Here is a 22443-nt window from a genome sequence, read left to right on the forward strand (position 1 = left end):
TTATTATTATTATAATCAAGGGGGAAGCGCTAAACCCGGAGGATTATACAGCGTCTGGGGGGGGGGATGTGGAAGGCATTCAGGCTTAATTCGGGGAACTGGAGCACAGATCCAATTCCCTAAATCAAGAGCCCCTCACCAACATCAAGGAACCTTCCTTGAGGGGTCCAAACACTGATGCTAGCTTCCCTTTACCTTGGATCAAACCTGATTACTTCTCATATCCATAGACGTTTACCACTCTTCCTCAAACACATTAAAATATTAGGCTGCATTAAAGGAGAAATGAGTAAGATACACTGTAACACATTTATTACAGAGTTGGTTATATCAGCATTAGTAATCTTGTGCACCAGCTTATACCAGGCCAACATGAAGCTCACACATCTAGCACCTCTCACGGTATCAATCCACAGGGTATAATATATGAGAAAATATGAAACAAGTGTAAAGGATATGAGGAGCCTCGAGACAAGCGTTCCTAGTCGTGAAGATTGTGGCCGTATCTTCGCGGTTGTCGCGAACTAACCTGTGTAAAACAATTCTCCGATAGCCGTGATGCAACTTTAATTTTGGATATATTGGATAACGAATTAATAGTCGAACCAACAAATATAGACACGGTGGTCAAAACAACATAACTGTTGGGTTTGTGATGTCACACACAACAGATCTTTAAGAAGTTTTCATAGTTGGAGGGAGCAGATATCTATATACTACTAATATACAAGGCTGGGGTGACTTTTAATGCATTAAAAGTACTGCAATATGTTCCGACCCTCTCGTAATTTAACTTGTCGGTGATAACACATCCTACGCCGTCTTAAATTAACAAAAAATCCCTTGCTGCTACTTAGGACACTTGCTCACAAATGTTCTTGGAATTTTACTAAATAAGTATTGATTTATGTGCGTCAAAGAATAACACAGTTACCCATGCTGAGTCGACGGAAAACTTCACATGGAACTTACGCTCTTAAAGCTTAAGATTTATCATTATTTTTGTTGTATTTAAAAATAGTCAGTGAAGAGAAAGCAGCGGTGGATGTCCCACAAACTCAACGAAACAACGTATTTGAACACAAAATATATTCTAATGCTGAATAAAAATGATTCACTGAAATTACGGACGAGACTCGTACGTCCATAATGCGTCGGGACAATGGAATAATGAAGATAGATACTAGAATAACACTCCATATCTGGCAGGATTACAGTACACTGTATTAATTTTGATGAATTAAAAAACCACTATGAGTGAGAATTTGAATCAAATGAAGAAAATCGCATAGCGACAGAGCAGTGTTTTATAATTACCGCGCATCAGTGCTCTGATGAGCGATACACTTGTTATTAAGCAAGCTAGGTATATTATCTCATTATATACAAAAAAATAACTCAGCTTATAAATTGTTCTTGGGAGCTCCAATTGCAAAGTTCTTAAGAGTTTATTTGTCAACACAGATTTGTATTTAATGACGATTCTTTGCTATAGATCTGTGTGTAGCAGTTCGATGCGGGAATCTTCACAAAACACGTCGATATTTAACAAAACTCCTGAGGACACTTGCAATGGAGTAGTTCATCTATAAACTATGCATAACTGTCAAGAATAAATCTATGCAAGAATATACTATAATATATTAAGTTAGGGACAATGCTAGCGAAGCAGGAGCATGTTCGCAACCCTGCTGCCTCCGCCTCCTCGGTACTCTAAGTCAGGGAACCGAACACAGCTAACAGAAGGTCATTTCTCTAATAATCTACAGTCCAGCCCTAAGTTAGGTCAGAATTCACTGTAAGAAAAATTACAAGCAACAAAAGTGTATTGTAAAAATAATAATATCAAAAACTCCACATATCATTTAAACCCTGCAACGGCTACGGTGGAAAACTGATGCTCGGGTCATATCGAGCGACTAAGGAGTTACTGACGAGTCTGAGTGTATCGCTGCGCTCCAGCGTGAGGTTCGTGGTGTTGGGGAAGTGGTAGCTTGTAGCAGCCCAGAGAGTGACTTGTGCTTGCAGCTCAACTGTCATCTTGCATAAACGACTCTCAAAATGGCCGAGCTGCTGCTAGGGGAGGAGTGGGTGGGGACGACTAAGCTTGTGACAAAAATAACACAATTATTGCTTCGTTACGATGAAACTTACTTCAGCGCAGCTTCCATCCTCGAGCAATAAATATGCATTTTCGACTTCATTAATAATAGGTTAAGAGTAAACATAACAATGGCAGTGACAACCATATAAACAATTTCAATGATAGTAAGGCAACACGGTTAGTCTATCTTAATAAACATTGGTATCTCGTCCTTAAAATAAATTGCTTAGACACGTGGTATTGTTCTTTAAATAATTTTAGTGTCTACAGTTAAATACAGTATGTAACAGTGAAAGAAGTTAATTTTATGGAAACTCTCCCCTACTGATAAGTCACCAAGTGGCCAACAAAAGCTCTTAAAAATAAATTTACGCATTTACGCCCAGTGGACCTCAAGAATAAGACTTAACATTACAACATTTAAAATTTAACTTTACCAAAGTTATTATTGATATTAAGATAAAGTGCCTCAATCTGCATCTATAATAAATCTTGTCATGATATATATAACATTTATATACTACAATATAAATTGTCATTGTTTTAATCATAGTGCCATTCTAATGGCACTCTTGGCACCATTCTAGAAAGCAAGCCAGTGGGATGTAATCATTTGCATAAGAAAGATTAAATTCTATTCAATGACTGAAAACATCTGGATTACTTAACCAATCAAGCAACTCAAACTCTGCAAGGAATAGAATCCAAACCGGACTTTAAACCAAAATTTTAATTCCATCAGCCGTCACTTGTGAATGGCACCAGATATCTTGCAGGCGTGTCCCAAATATGCAAGCACAGTTTTGTTGGTATTTATAAGCTGCAGTACTCTCAAGCATGCAGGTCAGGGCCCACCAAGCACACAACATTGTTGGAGCAATGTCACGTGCCTGGTGGGATGCGTGAAACACCACTCCGGCTAAACTTCCGTAACTCGGCTAAGCGCAGAGTTGCTTTTATAGTGCGGTGCTTAACCTCGGTGCTGCTTCACTTGTAAAGCAAAAGAATGTATGAATTTAGGCACTTTATAATCAGTGTTACCGTTAATGGCAAATTGTCTTCACTATTTATGGCATAACAATGACTGGAAGGAAAGCTCTACACTCTTCACAATTTCTCGCAAACTGAAATTGGCAATGAAGTTCGTTTAGATCGTCTTTGTTTCTTGAAGTTAAACCAATGATATACTATTTATTAGTAACTTTTTCAAATTCTATAACAAAATAGAAACAAGTGGGTTACTCATTGTTTTGTATCCTTATACAATTTCAAAAGTTACTTGTAATAAGCTGTAACATTTACCAAGTTAAGGAATCTTGATTAAGCTTGGTTTCAGCTGAAGCTGACCACATCATGAGTAACTATGGTAACACTGCGAGACGAGTCCTTTACATAAGTTTCTGCTTGGCACACTCAGGACAGAGGATGTCTGCCCCATCTGTGATGAAGCCCTTGCCCACCAGGGATCCCTTGCACTCGGCGCAGATGAAGCAGTCGTTGTGCCAGTGTCTGTCCTCGAACGAGATGAAGCGAGTGCCGCCGATGCCTGCAATAGAAATGTGCTATGAGTACTTGGCAATTTATAGTGACTTCTAAAGCCTACTTCTTGTGTTTCTTCCTATATTCGTTTTGCAATACAGTGGACCCCCGGTTAACGAACTTTTTTCATTCCAGAAGTATGTTCAGGTGCCAGTACTGACCGAATTTGTTCCCATAAGGAATATTGTGAAGTAGATTAGTCCATTTCAGACCCCCAAACATACACGTACAAAAGCACTTACATAAATACACTTACATAATTGGTCGCATTTGGAGGTGATCGTAAAGCGGGGGTCCACTGTACAATGGATTTTTGTTAGGAAATGCCTCTTTCATTGTAAAAAAAAAAAAAAAGAAAAAGACTGAAGAACCACTAATTTTCAAGGAAAGCGGTTAGCAAGACTTGACTTCTGAAGGTGGAAGCGGTTGTACTCCGAAGAATCACTGCAGATATTGTATTTGCAAGGGTCGAGGTGTGATGTCTGTTCACTTGTGACAACTAAACTATTAAATGAATGATGGTGAATGTAATAACCTCCAGGTCACACTACCATGGTGGAATATGTCCAGTGTGGCAAAATAAAAGCATTTTAGGTTACTTTGAGAGGTGAGGGGCCTTGGAAGATTGAAATTGTTAACTGTGTGTTTTGTTATTAGCTGATCAGTTTTTCAGAAATTTTTGTGTTCACGTTCCCTCCGAATTCTGATTTGCCTTTGCTGTTAATTACTTTCACTTTTGTAAACATAATTTTTCTTCCTCAGAATCCGTCGAGTACATGAATACAGATTGATCGATCAAGTCTATCCTTTATTATACCACGATTTGTTCTTATAATTCGTAATGCATTACTTTACAACTCATTATGTTAACACCCTTTACATTAAAACCCAGTATATTAAAACATTATGATATCATCCATTAGTTCTAAGTTATATATGTCTTTGTTATTGTATAGAATCAGCCCAGAGCCACCTGCCTGATCAGCCTATAGCATAGTAATGTATGTTGAGATGACATACGTAACATGACTGAGCTGTCAGCATAGTTGCTGAGCCCCTACATGTGTTGTATAGCTTATCTGAGTACCATAGTTAGCACCATCCATATGTTTTACATACACGATCCCTTGCTAGGCCTAGGGACTAGTTTGTGTGATGTCACATGATGCGCATATGTGCGTGAGAGCCTCTGTAACTCTCTCAGTTCCAGTTAGACCTACCGAGCAGCAACAGGCAGGCTGGGCCTCCCTTTACCACAGTCTGATAATATAAGTGTTCCCATCCAACAAGTGTGTTTAACTATAACCATCTAATCTCCAACGAACCCCGACGACACCTACTGATATTTTATTATGAAGGAAGGGCCCATCCAGGAGGCGGTCTTGATGTCACTGAAAAACTTTTGATTTAAGGAACTGGAATTACCATTATCTTAAAATCAAACCAGACAACCTCCCCCCCTCTCAACCATTCACATTTTTCAATGCTGTATAACCTCCAATATACATAAGAACATAACATAAGAAAGAAGGAACACTGCAACAGGCCTACTGACCCGTGTGAAGCAGGTCCATGTCACCCCCCGGCCTAGAACAATGACCACCTAGTCAGGTCACTTCCACTTAAGGAAGGAGCACGGCACCAGACCTAGTAGCCCAAGCTAGTCAGGTCCAACTCACACCCACCCACACCCACTCATGTATTTATCCAACCTATTTTTAAAACTACACAACGTCTTAGCGTCTATGACGGTACTCTGGAGTTTGTTCCACTCATCCACAACTCTATTACCAAACCAGTGCTTTCCTATATCCTTTCTGAATCTGAATTTTTCCAACTTGAAACCATTGCTACGAGTCCTGTCTTGACTGGAAATTTTCAGTACGCTATTTACATCCCCTTTATTTATTCCTGTTTTCCATTTATACACCTCGATCATATCCCCCCTAATTCTACGCGTTTCGAGAGAGTGCAGATTCAGGGCCCTCAGTCTATCCTCACAGGGAAGATTTCTGATACATGGTATCAACTTTGTCATCCTCCTCTGTACATTTTCCAGAGCATTTATATCCATTCTGTAATACAGTGACCAGAACTGTGCAACATAGTACTACTAGTACCAGTACTAGTACCAGTACTAGCACCATTCTGTAATACAGTGACCAGAACTGAGCAGTATAGTCCAAATGAGGCCTAACCAACCTGGGGACTTCTATTATTTATACTTCTAGATATGAAACCAAGAATTCTGTTAGCTTTGCCAACACTTATGCACTGTTCTACTAACACCCTACCATACATTTCTCTAACTTATTTTTAAAGCTACCAAAGGCATTAACTTCAAGTGACACTACTTGGCAGTGTGTTCCCATTCATCTCCTGCTAAACCAGTACCTTCCTATATACAGTGGACCCCCGTCTTACGATCAGCTCCCAACTCGACCAATTATGCAAGTGTATTTATGTAAATGCTTTTGTACGTGTATGTTTGGGGGTCTGAAACAGACTAATCTAATTCACAATGTGTATTTCTTATGGGACCAAATTCAGTCGGTAACGGCACCTGAACAGACTTCTGGAATAAAATAATATCGTAAGGTGGGAGTCCACTGTACTTTCTAATCTGAATTTCACTGTTTTGAATCCGTTGTTTTGCCATGTTTAAAAAGTTACCAAGTGGACTGTCAAAAATATTATTTATCTGTTAATACCGACTCTTTCATAGAAGAGAGAATTTCTTCGTAAAAATGCTTTGTATGCCGTATGCTTTAGTAGGTTTGATTTATTAAAACACACAGTGTATGCAAAACTTTTTGAGTCATATTTTTTTGCGCCATACTGGTTGACAGTACCTGTCAACGGAACTGTGTTCTGAAATTGACGTTCACTTCTCACCTGTGATAGGCTTGGCACAGGCAGTGCAGCGCTTGGCAAACAACTCGCCGAAGCAGTCGGCACAATAAGGCTTGTCATCCCTGGAGGTGAAGCGTTGGCCGGCCAGGGAAGCGTTGCAGTTGGTGCACGTGAAGCACTCTCGGTGCCAGGGTTCGTTCTTGTATGTCACGCCCCCGGAAGTGATGATCTGAAAGCAGTGACCATAGAGGTTAATATCTGGACAATAGACTAGTACAGGAGGACCCTGCTTATACAGCAGGTTAAGTACCAGGCTACTGCTGTACAGGAGGACCCTGCTTATACAGCAGGTTAAGTACCAGGCTACTGCTGTACAGGAGGACCGTGCTTATACAGCAGGTTAAGTACCAGGCTACTGCTGTACAGGAGGACCCTGCTTATACAGCAGGTTAAGTACCAGGCTACTGCTGTACAGGAGGACCCTGCTTATACAGCAGGTTAAGTACCAGGCTACTGCTGTACAGGAGGACTCTGCTTATACAGTAGGTTAAGTACCAGGCTACTGCTGTACAGGAGGACCCTGCTTATACAGTAGGTTAAGTACCAGGCTACTGCTGTACAGGAGGACCCTGCTTATACAGTAGGTTAAGTACCAGGCTACTGCTGTACAGGAGGACCCTGCTTATACAGCAGGTTAAGTACCAGGCTACTGCTGTACAGGAGGACCCTGCTTATACAGTAGGTTAAGTACCAGGCTACTGCTGTACAGGAGGACCCTGCTTATACAGTAGGTTAAGTACCAGGCTACTGCTGTACAGGAGGACCCTGCTTATACAGCAGGTTAGGCTCCAGGCTACTGCTGTACAGGAGGACCCTGCTTATACAGCAGGTTAGGCTCCAGGCTACTGCTGTACAGGAGGACCCTGCTTATACAGTAGGTTAGGCTCCAGGCTACTGCTGTACAGGAGGACCCTGCTTATACAGGAGGTTAGGCTCCAGGCTACTGCTGTACTGGAGGACCCTGCTTATACAGCAGGTAATGTGTCCAGTCCCTGGACACATTATGTACCTCTGTAATGTTGAGGTACAGTCCCTGGACACATTATGTACCTCTGTAATGTTGAGGTACAGTCCCTGGACCCATTATGTACCTCTGTAATGTTGAGGTACAGTTCCTGGACCCATTATGTACCTCTGTAATGTTGAGGTACAGTCCCTGGACCCATTATGTACCTCTGTAATGTTGAGGTACAGTCCCTGGACCCATTATGTACCTCTGTAATGTTGAGGTACAGTCCCTGGACCCATTATGTACCTCTGTAATGTTGAGGTACAGTTCCTGGACACATTATGTACCACTAATATGAGGGAACCATGAACTATGTGATGTATTTCTTCGCCTGACGTGACCACGTCACTGTCATGTCACTGGCCATGTCACTGTCACATCACTGACCACATTACTGCTGGCCGCACACAAACTGACATACAAACCACAGCCCGGTTGGTCAGGTACTGACTCTAGGTACTCTCGGTGTTGTGGCTTTTTCCTCCTTTCTCGTCACATTTTAGTATGGTATTCTCCTTGAATATAATACAATACAAATAAAGAGAAGAATGGAGGGTGATGTGAACAAGGGTAAGCAATTTTATTTAGAAAATTAAGACACATGTGCAACATCTGGTATCTTTATCGTAGACGTTTCTCCATCCAGTGGCTTTATCAACACAAATTCTAGGACATAATCTGAACACAGTAGAAGTATATATAAAAGATGAGGTAATCAGTCCCTCAACCTTAGAGTTGGTGGGGAGAGCACCGTAGTCGTGAAGATTCTGAATCGTCACGACTACGGTGCTCTTCACGCCAACTCCAAGGTTGAGGGACAGATTACCTCATATAGATCTACTGTCTTCAAATTACACCCTAGAATTTGTATGGATCAAGCCACTGGATGGTGAAACGTCTGCAGTAAAGATACCCAGATGTCGCACGCGTGTCTAAGTATCATGTTGTTGGTATTGGGTACCACTCTTATACAAATATATAATTGTGTAGAAATGTCGTGTAAACAATCTAGAAGTAATTATGAACAATGTAGGTACCTGCAGGAGTTATTATGAACAATGTAGGTACCTGCAGGAGTTATTATGAACAATGTAGGTACCTGCAGGAGTTATTATGAACAATGTAGGTACCTGCAGGAGTCATTATGAACAATGTAGGTACCTGCAGGAGTCATTATGAACAATGTAGGTACCTGCAGGAGTCATTATGAACAATGTAGGTACCTGCAGGAGTCATTATGAACGATCTAGGTACCTGCAGGAGTAATTATGAACGATCTAAGTACCTGCAGGAGTCATTATGAACGATCTAGGTACCTGCAGGAGTCATTATGAACAATGTAGGTACCTGCAGGAGTCATTATGAATGATCTAGGTACCTGCAGGAGTCATTATGAACGATCTAGGTACCTGCAGGAGTCATTATGAACAATGTAGGTACCTGCAGGAGTCATTATGAACGATCTAGGTACCTGCAGGAGTAATTATGAACGATCTAAGTACCTGCAGGAGTCATTATGAACGATCTAGGTACCTGCAGGAGTCATTATGAACAATGTAGGTACCTGCAGGAGTCATTATGAATGATCTAGGTGCCTGCAGGAGTCATTATGAACAATGTAGGTACCTGCAGGAGTCATTATGAATGATCTAAGTACCTGCAGGAGTCATTATGAACAATGTAGGTACCTGCAGGAGTCATTATGAATGATCTAGGTACCTGCAGGAGTTATTATGAACAATCTAGGTACCTGCAAGAGTAAGTATGAACAGTCTAGGTACCTGCAAGAGTAAGTATGAACAGTCTAGGTACCTGCAAGAGTAAGTATGAACAGTCTAGGTACCTGCAAGAGTAAGTATGAACAGTCTAGGTACCTGCAAGAGTAAGTATGAACAATCTAGGTACCTGCAAGAGTAAGTATGAACAGTCTAGGTACCTGCAAGAGTAAGTATGAACAGTCTAGGTACCTGCAAGAGTAAGTATGAACAGTCTAGGTACCTGCAAGAGTAAGTATGAACAGTCTAGGTACCTGCAAGAGTAAATATGAACAGTCTAGGTACCTGCAAGAGTAAGTATGAACAGTCTAGGTACCTGCAAGAGTAAGTATGAACAGTCTAGGTACCTGCAAGAGTAAGTATGAACAATCTAGGTACCTGCAAGAGTAAGTATGAACAGTCTAGGTACCTGCAAGAGTAAGTATGAACAATCTAGGTACCTGCAAGAGTAAGTATGAACAGTCTAGGTACCTGCAAGAGTAAGTATGAACAGTCTAGGTACCTGCAAGAGTAAGTATGAACAGTCTAGGTACCTGCAAGAGTAAGTATGAACAGTTTAGGTACCTGCAAGAGTAAGTATGAACAGTCTAGGTACCTGCAAGAGTAAGTATGAACAGTCTAGGTACCTGCAAGAGTAAATATGAACAGTCTAGGTACCTGCAAGAGTAAGTATGAACAATCTAGGTACCTGCAAGAGTAAGTATGAACAGTCTAGGTACCTGCAAGAGTAAGTATGAACAGTCTAGGTACCTGCAAGAGTAAGTATGAACAATCTAGGTACCTGCAAGAGTAAGTATGAACAGTCTAGGTACCTGCAAGAGTAAGTATGAACAATCTAGGTACCTGCAAGAGTAAGTATGAACAATCTAGGTACCTGCAAGAGTAAATATGAACAGTCTAGGTACCTGCAAGAGTAAGTATGAACAGTCTAGGTACCTGCAAGAGTAAGTATGAACAGTCTAGGTACCTGCAAGAGTAAGTATGAACAGTCTAGGTACCTGCAAGAGTAAGTATGAACAGTCTAGGTACCTGCAAGAGTAAATATGAACAGTCTAGGTACCTGCAAGAGTAAGTATGAACAATCTAGGTACCTGCAAGAGTAAGTATGAACAGTCTAGGTACCTGCAAGAGTAAGTATGAACAGTCTAGGTACCTGCAAGAGTAAGTATGAACAATCTAGGTACCTGCAAGAGTAAGTATGAACAATCTAGGTACCTGCAAGAGTAAGTATGAACAGTCTAGGTACCTGCAAGAGTAAGTATGAACAATCTAGGTACCTGCAAGAGTAAGTATGAACAATCTAGGTACCTGCAAGAGTAAGTATGAACAATCTAGGTACCTGCAAGAGTAAGTATGAACAATCTAGGTACCTGCAAGAGTAAGTATGAACAATCTAGGTACCTGCAAGAGTAAGTATGAACAGTCTAGGTACCTGCAAGAGTAAGTATGAACAATCTAGGTACCTGCAAGACTAAGTATGAACAATCTAGGTACCTGCAAGAGTAAGTATGAACAGTCTAGGTACCTGCAAGAGTAAGTATGAACAATCTAGGTACCTGCAAGAGTAAGTATGAACAATCTAGGTACCTGCAAGAGTAAGTATGAACAATCTAGGTACCTGCAAGAGTAAGTATGAACAGTCTAGGTACCTGCAAGAGTAAGTATGAACAGTCTAGGTACCTGCAAGAGTAAGTATGAACAGTTTAGGTACCTGCAAGAGTAAGTATGAACAGTCTATGTACCTGCAAGAGTAAGTATGAACAGTCTAGGTACCTGCAAGAGTAAGTATGAACAGTCTAGGTACCTGCAAGAGTAAGTATGAACAGTCTAGGTACCTACAGAAGTCATTATGAACCTGTTTTAACAACCTGATTCACAAAACGGAGTATCAATGTATATAAAAAAATTTAGATTAAGATTTTTTTGTTCTAAGCTAAAATTCAATAAAAATTAATGTAGTGTGTTTTTCACAACTGTAGAAAGCAATTAATCAAAATATTAATTCTATTAATTCTACCATGTCAATTTATAGCCTCAGGAATTTTTCAATAACGTACAATACCGCCTCTCCTCACTTAACGACGGAGTTGCGTTCCTACGTTGGTAAACAAATTCGTCGCTAAGTGAGGAGCATACTATAATGGTAGTGGGTTTGTGTTAATTTAATATGTTTATCATGTACCCCATATCCATCCTGTGGGTGGTAGTTAAAAGATTACAGAGGTACATAATGGGTCCAGGAACTAGACCCCAAAGTTATAATAGCTGAGCAAGTTACAAAGGTAATGAACTCCAGGTACATCTGGTTGTGTCAGCCATCTTTGATATTGTTTTAATGTCACCTTTGGACCATTTATAATATTTCTGGTATATTTTTAAATGTTTATACAGTAGTGTACTGTATATTGTAATAAACAGAATAGAGGAAATCAGCTCTAATATACATTATTTAGGTGTGAGTACTGGTCAGAGAGCTTGTCGTAAGTCTGAGGCGTCGGTAAACGAGTACGTCGCTAAGTGAGGAGAGGCTGTATGGTAAATACAAAGACCAGTAACATAATTGTTAATTATCATTATCACGTACAGTGGACCCCCGGTTAACGATATTTTTTCACTCCAGAAGTATGTTCAGGTGCCAGTACTGACCGAATTTGTTCCCATAAGGAATATTGTGAAGTAGATTAGTCCATTTCAGACCCCCAAACATACACGTACAAACGCACTTACATAAATACACTTACATAATTGGTCGCATTCGGAGGTGATCGTTAAGCAGGGGTCCACTGTATTATGTATTGTATATAAGTGTATGTGCTATACTTTTAAACAACTTGCCGTGCAGTATAATCTAACGGGGCCACCAACATATATGCCGTGCCCACCGTTGACTGAAATGTCACTATCAGGTGCATGACTGTAATCATTACTAATACTACTAATAATAATTACCTTGCTACACTTGACACAACGTGTAGCAAACTTCTCCTCATAGCAAGCAGCGCAGTATATCTCCAGGTCCCTGGGGATGAAGCTCTTGGTACCAATGGGAGTCTTGCACACACAACAGCAGAAACACTTCTCGTGCCACTGTCGAGCCTTGTACTCCATCTTCTTGTTACCTGTTGAAGTTTGTGATACAGTTAAACAGGTGCTTAGAATGTGGCATTCTGGGTGATGGAACACAGACACAGGGAGAGGTTGTGACAGTGTCTGCATGATGCAACACACACAGGGAGAAGTTGTGACAGTGTTTGCATGATGGAACACACACAGGGGGAGGTTGTGGCAGGGTCTGCAAGATACAATACAGACACAGGGAGAGGCTGTGACAGGGTCTGCAAGGTACAATACACACACAGGGAGAGGCTGTGACAGGGTCTGCGAGGTACAATACACACACAGGGAGAGGTTGTGGCAGGGTCTGTGAGGTACAATACAGACACAGGGAGAGGCTGTGACAGGGTCTGCAAGGTACAATACACACACAGGGAGAGGCTGTGACAGGGTCTGCAAGGTACAATACACACACAGGGAGAGGCTGTGACAGGGTCTGCAAGGTACAATACACACACAGGGAGAGGTTGTGGAGGGTCTGTGAGGTACAACACACACAGAGGGAGAGTCTGAAACAGGTTTTGATCTAAAAAGAACGCCTGAGAACAAACTTCATTAGCAAATAGCCCACAAGGGTTTAACGCTTCCAAGATCATAATACAAAAAACACAGGGCCGGGAGGTGTAGGGGATGGGGTCACTCTTTTGGCTATTAACGGCTGACATCTGAAAATTTTTTAGTGTCTTTATCTCTACTAGACAACAGAACAATTTACTCATATTGGGACAGTAAGCCAATATTCGTTTTTATATGTAGAAAATTAAACCAGTTAACCCATCAGGAAGATAATTCCCTGGAAAACCATCGCTGTTGTTAAAATTTATGGTTTTTGCATTAAAAGTGTTAAATTTTGTGTTAAAAGGGCCATTCTCTGCCTCACCTTACATACCTGTATAAAACAGTAACTAACAGTACTAAGATACTATCTTGTTAATGGACCAAGATACTATCTTGTTAATGGACCAAGATACTATCTTGTTAATGGACCAAGATACTATCTTGTTAATGGACCAAGATACTATCTTGTTAATAGACCAAGATACTATCTTGTTAATGGACCAAGATACTATCTTGTTAATGGACCAAGATACTATCTTGTTAATGGACCAAGATACTATCTTGTTAATGGACCAAGATAGCAAGATACTGTCATGTGGAATATCCAGGTGTCTTGATTTGTAGACGTTCTGCCATCGAGTGACTGTCAATACACGGCCATAATGTGACGACTGAAGAGGTATATACAGGTGAGGTTATCAGTCCCTCACTCTTGGAGTTGGTGCTCATCACCAAGACTGTGGGACTGATTACCTCGCCTTCTGTGTGTAGTTCTACAGTCTTCACATTATGTGTATGTATTGATAATAAGAAAACAAAACGGTCTACAAATCAATATACCCAGATACTGAACATGTGTCTAATTCTAGATCTTGTCGGTATTGTGTACCATTCTTGTACACCTTTCTTGTTAAGAAACTGAGATACTGTCTTAAGAGGCCAAGGAAGTATCTTGCTAGAGGCAAGATACTGGGTTAGAATCCTGGCTCCTGGCTGTGTCCTTGGCTCCTGGCCCCTGGCTGTGTCCTTGGCTCCTGGCCCCTGGCTGTGTCCTTGGCTCCTGGCCCCTGGATGTGTCCTTGGCTCCTGGCCCCTGGCTGTGTCCTTGGCTCCTGGCCCCTGGCTGTGTCCTTGGCTCCTGGCCCCTGGCTGTGTCCTTGGCTCCTGGCCCCTGGCTGTGTCCTTGGCTCCTGGCCCCTGGCTGTGTCCTTGGCTCCTGGCCCCTGGCTGTGTCCTTGGCTCCTGGCCCCTGGCTGTGTCCTTGGCTCCTAGCCCCTGGCTGTGTCCTTGGCTCCTGGCCCCTGGCTGTGTCCTTGGCTCCTAGCCCCTGGCTGTGTCTTTGGCTCCTGGCCTCTGGCTGTGTCCTTGGCTCCTGGACTCTGGCTGTGTCCTTGGCTCCTGGCCCCTGGCTGTGTCCTTGGCTCCTGGCCCCTGGCTGTGTCCTTGGCTCCTGGCCCCTGGCTGTGTCCTTGGCTCCTGGCCTCTGGCTGTGTCCTTGGCTCCTGGCCTCTGGCTGTGTCCTTGGCTCCTGGCCCCTGGCTGTGTCTTTGGCTCCTGGCCTCTGGCTGTGTCCTTGGCTCCTGGCCTCTGGCTGTGTCCTTGGCTCCTGGCCTCTGGCTGTGTCCTTGGCTCCTGGCCCCTGGCTGTGTCCTTGGCTCCTGGCCCCTGGCTGTGTCCTTGGCTCCTGGCCCCTGGCTGTGTCCTTGGCTCCTGGCCTCTGGCTGTGTCCTTGGCTCCTGGCCTCTGGCTGTGTCCTTGGCTCCTGGCCCCTGGCTGTGTCTTTGGCTCCTGGCCTCTGGCTGTGTCCTTGGCTCCTGGCCCCTGGCTGTGTCCTTGGCTCCTGGCCCCTGGCTGTGTCCTTGGCTCCTGGCCCCTGGCTGTGTCCTTGGCTCCTGGCCCCTGGCTGTGTCCTTGGCTCCTGGCCCCTGGCTGTGTCCTTGGCTCCTGGCCCCTGGCTGTGTTCTTGGCTCCTGGCCCCTGGCTGTGTCCTTGGCTCCTGGCCCCTGGCTGTGTCCTTGGCTCCTGGCCCCTGGCTGTGTCCTTGGCTCCTGGCCCCTGGCTGTGTCCTTGGCTCCTGGCCCCTGGCTGTGTCCTTGGCTCCTGGCCCCTGGCTGTGTCCTTGGCTCCTAGCCCCTGGCTGTGTCCTTGGCTCCTGGCCCCTGGCTGTGTCCTTGGCTCCTGGCCCCTGGCTGTGTCCTTGGCTCCTGGCCCCTGGCTGTGTCCTTGGCTCCTGGCCCCTGGCTGTGTCCTTGGCTCCTGGCCCCTGGCTGTGTCCTTGGCTCCTGGCCCCTGGCTGTGTCCTTGGCTCCTGGCCCCTGGCTGTGTCCTTGGCTCCTGGCCCCTGGCTGTGTCCTTGGCTCCTGGCCCCTGGCTGTGTCCTTGGCTCCTAGCCCCTGGCTGTGTCCTTGGCTCCTGGCCCCTGGCTGTGTCCTTGGCTCCTGGCCCCTGGCTGTGTCCTTGGCTCCTGGCCCCTGGATGTGTCCTTGGCTCCTGGCCCCTGGCTGTGTCCTTGGCTCCTGGCCCCTGGCTGTGTCCTTGGCTCCTGGCCCCTGGCTGTGTCCTTGGCTCCTGGCCCCTGGCTGTGTCCTTGGCTCCTGGCCCCTGGCTGTGTCCTTGGCTCCTGGCCCCTGGCTGTGTCCTTGGCTCCTGGCCCCTGGCTGTGTCCTTGGCTCCTGGCCCCTGGCTGTGTCCTTGGCTCCTGGCCCCTGGCTGTGTCCTTGGCTCCTGGCCCCTGGCTGTGTCCTTGGCTCCTGGCCCCTGGCTGTGTCCTTGGCTCCTGGCCCCTGGCTGTGTCCTTGGCTCCTGGCCCCTGGCTGTGTCCTTGGCTCCTGGCCCCTGGATGTGTCCTTGGCTCCTGGCCCCTGGCTGTGTCCTTGGCTCCTGGCCCCTGGCTGTGTCCTTGGCTCCTGGCCCCTGGCTGTGTCCTTGGCTCCTGGCCCCTGGCTGTGTCCTTGGCTCCTGGCCCCTGGCTGTGTCCTTGGCTCCTGGCTCCTGGCTGTGTCCTTGGCTCCTGGCCCCTGGCTGTGTCCTTGGCTCCTGGCCCCTGGCTGTGTCCTTGGCTCCTGGCCCCTGGCTGTGTCCTTGGCTCCTGGCTCCTGGCTGTGTCCTTGGCTCCTGGCTCCTGGCTGTGTCCTTGGCTCCTGGCCCCTGGCTGTGTCCTTGGCTCCTGGCCCCTGGCTGTGTCCTTGGCTCCTGGCCCCTGGTGTCCTGTGTCTGTGTCCTTGGCTCCTGGCCCCTGACTGTGTCCTTGGCTCCTGGCCCCTGGCTGTGTCCTTGGCTCCTGGCCCCTGGCTGTGTCCTTGGCTCCTGGCCCCTGGCTGTGTCCTTGGCTCCTGGCCCCTGGCTGTGTCCTTGGCTCCTGGCCCCTGGCTGTGTCCTTGGCTCCTGGCCCCTGGCTGTGTCCTTGGCTCCTGGCCCCTGACTGTGTCCTTGGCTCCTGGCCCCTGGCTGTGTCCTTGGCTCCTGGCCCCTGGCTGTGTCCTTGGCTCCTGGCCCCTGGCTGTGTCCTTGGCTCCTGGCCCCTGGCTGTGTCCTTGGCTCCTGGCCCCTGGCTGTGTCCTTGGCTCCTGGCCCCTGGCTGTGTCCTTGGCTCCTGGCCCCTGGCTGTGTCCTTGGCTCCTGGCTCCTGGCTGTGTCCTTGGCTCCTGGCTCCTGGCTGTGTCCTTGGCTCCTGGCCCCTGGCTGTGTCCTTGGCTCCTGGCCCCTGGCTGTGTCCTTGGCTCCTGGCCCCTGGCTGTGTCCTTGGCTCCTGGCCCCTGGCTGTGTCCTTGGCTCCTGGCCCCTGGCTGTGTCCTTGGCTCCTGGCCCCTGGCTGTGTCCTTGGCTCCTGGCCCCTGGCTGTGTCCTTGGCTCCTGGCCCCTGGCTGTGTCCTTGGCTGGCTGTGTCCTTGGCTCCTGGCCCCTGGCTGTGTCCTTGGCTCCTGGCCCCTGGCTGTGTCCTTGGCTCCTGGCCCCTGGCTGTGTCCTTGGCTCCTGGCCCCTGGCTGTGTCCTTGGCTCCTGGCCCCTGGCTGTGTCCTTGGCTCCTGGCCCCTGGCTGTGTCCTTGGCTCCTGGCCCCTGGCTGTGTCCTTGGCTCCTGGCCCCTGGCTGTGTCCTTGGCTCCTGGCTGTGTCCTTGGCTCCTGGCCCCTGGCTGTGTCCTTGGCTCCTGGCCCCCTGGCCCTTGGCTCCTGTGTCCTTGGCTCCTGGCTGTGTCCCTGGATGTGTCCTTGGCTCCTGGCCCCTGGCTGTGTCCTTGGCTCCTGGCTGTGTCCTTGGCTCCTGACTGTGTCCTTGGCTCCTGGCCCCTGGCTGTGTCCTTGGCTCCTGGCTGTGTCCTTGGCCCCTGGCTGTGTCCTTGGCTCCTGGCCCCTGGCTGTGTCCTTGGCTCCTGGCCCCTGGCTGTGTCCTTGGCTCCTGGCCCCTGGCTGTGTCCTTGGCTCCTGGCCCCTGGCTGTGTCCTTGGCTCCTGGCCCCTGGCTGTGTCCTTGGCTCCTGGCCCCTGGCTGTGTCCTTGGCTCCTGGCCCCTGGCTGTGTCCTTGGCTCCTGGCTGTGTCCTTGGCTCCTGGCTGTGTCCTTGGCTCCTGGCCCCTGGCTGTGTCCTTGGCTCCTGGCTGTGTCCTTGGCTCCTGGCTGTGTCCTTGGCTCCTGGCCCCTGGCTGTGTCCTTGGCTCCTGGCCCCTGGCTGTGTCCTTGGCTCCTGGCCCCTGGCTGTGTCCTTGGCTCCTGGCCCCTGGCTGTGTCCTTGGCTCCTGGCCCCTGGCTGTGTCCTTGGCTCCTGGCCCCTGGCTGTGTCCTTGGCTCCTGGCTCCTGGCTGTGTCCTTGGCTCCTGGCCCCTGGCTGTGTCCTTGGCTCCTGGCCCCTGGCTGTGTCCTTGGCTCCTGGCCTCTGGCTGTGTCCTTGGCTCCTGGCCCCTGGCTGTGTCCTTGGCTCCTGGCCCCTGGCTGTGTCCTTGGCTCCTGGCTCCTGGCTGTGTCCTTGGCTCCTGGCCCCTGGCTGTGTCCTTGGCTCCTGGCCCCTGGCTGTGTCCTTGGCTCCTGGCCCCTGGCTGTGTCCTTGGCTCCTGGCCCCTGGCTGTGTCCTTGGCCCCTGGCTGTGTCCTTGGCCCCTGGCTGTGTCCTTGGCTCCTGGCTCCTGGCTGTGTCCTTGGCTCCTGGCCCCTGGCTGTGTCCTTGGCTCCTGGCTCCTGGCTGTGTCCTTGGCTCCTGGCCCCTGGCTGTGTCCTTGGCTCCTGGCCCCTGGATGTGTCCTTGGCTCCTGGCCCCTGGCTGTGTCCTTGGCTCCTGGCCCCTGGCTGTGTCCTTGGCTCCTGGCCCCTGGATGTGTCCTTGGCTCCTGGCCCCTGGCTGTGTCCTTGGCTCCTGGCTGTGTCCTTGGCTCCTGGCTGTGTCCTTGGCTCCTGGCTCCTGGCTGTGTCCTTGGCTCCTGGCCCCTGGCTGTGTCCTTGGCTCCTGGCCCCTGGATGTGTCCTTGGCTCCTGGCCCCTGGCTGTGTCCTTGGCTCCTGGCTGTGTCCTTGGCTCCTGGCTGTGTCCTTGGCTCCTGGCTCCTGGCTGTGTCCTTGGCTCCTGGCCCCTGGCTGTGTCCTTGGCTCCTGGCCCCTGGCTGTGTCCTTGGCCCCTGGCTGTGTCCTGGCTGTGGCTGTGTCCTTGGCTCCTGGCTCCCTGGCTGTCCTGTGTCCTTGGCTCCTGGCTCCTGGCTGTGTCCTTGGCTCCTGGCTCCTGGCTGTGTCCTTGGCTCCTGGCTGTGTCCTTGGCTCCTGGCTCCTGGCTGTGTCCTTGGCTCCTGGCCCCTGGCTGTGTCCTTGGCTCCTGGCTCCTGGCTGTGTCCTTGGCTCCTGGCCCCTGGCTGTGTCCTTGGCTCCTGGCTCCTGGCTGTGTCCTTGGCTCTGGTAAACAAAGATTGTGTTGAGTACTGTAGCTTACAGCCCCACACAAACATACTGTTGGATAGATTTCACCAATATTAACTGTCCGTGTCCGTGATTCGTAATGCCAAGTAGAGGATAGGCTGTATTTCTTAGATCAAGAGGCCTAGGAACCTCAAAGGTAGGTCTACCAAAACCGACAGATCAGAGCTAAAGCCTGGTTGAACTGCTATTATATCAACGTGTTTAATGTTTGTGTGTGTGTGAGAGAGAGAGAGAGAGAGAGAGAGAGAGAGAGAGAGAGAGAGAGAGAGAGAGAGAGAGAGAGAGAGAGAGAGAGAGAGAGAGAGAACAGAAGGAGAGAGAAAGAGAGAGACAGAGTAAAGGACGAAGCAGAAAATGACTTAATAATATTTATTCCTAGCAGTACATGATACGACTTAAACAGATGCCAGACATCAGACTTAATATTAATGTTAACATGAGTAAGACGTGTTGCAGACATGTTGCAACGTGACTCTGCAACACTTTGATCATTATACGAATTGCAAACCAGAATTTATTAATATAAATATTGTCTCAGACCTCAGGAGGACTCGAACCTGTGCACTGTGCATCAATGTTGATATTGATGTACCAACATAGCCACAGTTTTTGATGTGTTTCCAGATTCTACTCCTGGAGCCCGGCCATGGGCCAGGCTCGTCTGGTTCTAGACTGGTCAACCAGGGTGTTGTTGCTGGTGGCCCGCTGGTCTACACATCCATCACAGCCTGGTTGATTTGCCACCTGGTGAAGATACTTATCCAGTTTCCCCTTGAAGACTTGTACACTTGTTCCAGTAGTGTTTCTGATATCTTCTGGTAAGATGTTGAATAATCTGGGGCCACGAATGTTGATACAGTGTTCTCTTATTGTGCCCACAGCATCCCTGCTCTTCACTGGGTATATTTTACCCTTCCATCTGTCTCATTCCAGTATATTACGGCAGTGTGCAGATTTAGGGCCAGGTCCTAGAGTACTTTCCGGGTAAGTATGGTCGTAGTGTCTGCTGGGCGACATTACCCGAGGTCTGTGTGGTACCTTACTGTGTACTCTGAGGTACATAGAGTACAGAGAGGGACATGGGTTGCCACTGACACCTGTCTTGCCTCAGAGAATTTCCCCTATTTATTGCAGCCTTGCAATACTGCAGAGCTCCTGAAGACACACGAGTGTGTGAAAGACCTTTGCGTGTGTGTGCGTGTGTGTGTGTGTGTGTGTGTGTGTGTGTGTGTGTGTGTGTGTGTGTGTGTGTGTGTGTGTGTAATGTGGTTAGCTTAATCATATCACACATACTAAAAAATATGTTAGTTTAGGCTAAAATGCAAAATAAAAAGAAAATGGGACGATGACTTACTGAAGAGAAAACGGGGATCAAAACCCATGATGGCTGCCCAGTGTTGACAACTTCAAACATAAATATTGAATCTCGAGGCAATAATGTCTTCCTGACAGCCTTGTGTGTGTGTCAGACAAGTACAGGATGCCAGAGGCTTACTTTAGAGGCTTCCTGGACGCCAGAGTCGACCCACCTTCCAGTGGAACGTTAAATAATACGAAACATCACCACGTGCACAAGATGGCGGGAATCACAGACTGTCTATTGTTTTGGTGCGCATTCTAAGCGCACTTTACCTACCAGAATCAAATATTTTAAACAAACTTTGTTGATTATCATTAAAAAGTGACTTAGTGTGTAGTTTAACTAATTATAAGACACATTTAAGACACTTGATGTTAAGTACAGAGTTATAAGACCTAGTGAAGCCTTGGTTAATGGGGTTTAAATTCTATCTACTATACAATGTTCATTATTACACTGAACAATAATGTTTACAACAGTGATAAATGTAAATTATCAATGTATATATACTGATCATACACCTCTCCGTGTATATATATATATATATATATATATATATATATATATATATATATATATATATATATATATATATATATATATATATATACACAAACACACACACTAACAACACTGGTGTAACACTAACACTGGTGTAACACTAACAACACTGGTGTAACACTAACACTGGTGTAACACTAACACTGGTGTAACACTAACACTGGTGTAACACTAACAACACTGGTGTAACACTAACACTGGTGTAACACTAACACTGGTGTAACACTAACACTGGTGTAACACTAACAACACTGGTGTAACACTAACACTGGTGTAACACTAACACTGGTGTAACACTAACACTGGTGTAACACTAACAACACTGGTGTAACACTAACACTGGTGTAACACTAACAACACTGGTGTAACACTAACACTGATGTAACACTAACAACACTGGTGTAACACTAACACTGATGTAACACTAACAACACTGGTGTAACACTAACACTGGTGTAACACTAACACTGGTGTAACACTAACAACACTGGTGTAACACTAACACTGATGTAACACTAACAACACTGGTGTAACACTAACACTGGTGTAACACTAACAACACTGGTGTAACACTAACAACACTGGTGTAACACTAACACTGGTGTAACACTAACAACACTGGTGTAACACTAACACTGGTGTAACACTAACAACACTGGTGTAACACTAACACTGGTGTAACACTAACACTGGTGTAACACTAACAACACTGGTGTAACACTAACACTGGTGTAACACTAACAACACTGGTGTAACACTAACACTGGTGTAACACTAACAACACTGGTGTAACACTAACAACACTGGTGTAACACTAACACTGGTGTAACACTAACAACACTGGTGTAACACTAACACTGGTGTAACACTAACAACACTGGTGTAACACTAACAACACTGGTGTAACACTAACACTGGTGTAACACTAACAACACTGGTGTAACACTAACACTGGTGTAACACTAACAACACTAACAACACTGGTGTAACACTAACACTGGTGTAACACTAACACTGGTGTAACACTAACACTGGTGTAACACTAACAACACTGGTGTAACACTAACACTGGTGTAACACTAACAACACTGGTGTAACACTAACACTGGTGTAACACTAACAACACTGGTGTAACACTAACAACACTGGTGTAACACTAACACTGGTGTAACACTAACAACACTGGTGTAACACTAACACTGGTGTAACACTAACAACACTGGTGTAACACTAACAACACTAGTGTAACACTAACAACACTGGTGTAACACTAACAACACTGGTGTAACACTAACAACACTGGTGTAACACTAACACTGGTGTAACACTAACAACACTGGTGTAACACTAAAAACACTGGTGTAACACTAACACTGGTGTAACACTAACACTGTGTAACACTAACAACACTGGTGTAACACTAACACTGGTGTAACACTAACAACACTGGTGTAACACTAACACTGGTGTAACACTAACACTGGTGTAACACTAACAACACTGGTGTAACACTAACAACACTGGTGTAACACTAACAACACTGGTGTAACACTAACACTGGTGTAACACTAACACTGGTGTAACACTGGTGTAACACTAACACTGGTGTAACACTAACA

General features: G+C 46.6%; 1 protein-coding gene across 1 annotated transcript in view; it reads right to left on the bottom strand.

The window, feature by feature from the left end:
- Positions 1-297: 297 nt before the first annotated feature.
- Positions 298-22443, bottom strand: part of Lmpt (four and a half LIM domains protein limpet) — a 467116-nt gene continuing 444970 nt past the window's right edge. Inside the window, exons 8-10 of the mRNA XM_070105409.1 lie at positions 12290-12459; positions 6539-6725; positions 298-3650 (exon numbers count right to left, since the gene is read on the bottom strand). Of these exons, the coding sequence (XP_069961510.1) occupies positions 3493-3650; positions 6539-6725; positions 12290-12459 (515 nt within the window). The 3' untranslated portion in view covers positions 298-3492. The remainder of the gene's footprint in view (positions 3651-6538; positions 6726-12289; positions 12460-22443) is intronic.

Source organism: Cherax quadricarinatus, chromosome 98 (genome assembly GCF_038502225.1).
Source record: "Cherax quadricarinatus isolate ZL_2023a chromosome 98, ASM3850222v1, whole genome shotgun sequence".
Taxonomy (NCBI): domain Eukaryota; kingdom Metazoa; phylum Arthropoda; class Malacostraca; order Decapoda; family Parastacidae; genus Cherax; species Cherax quadricarinatus.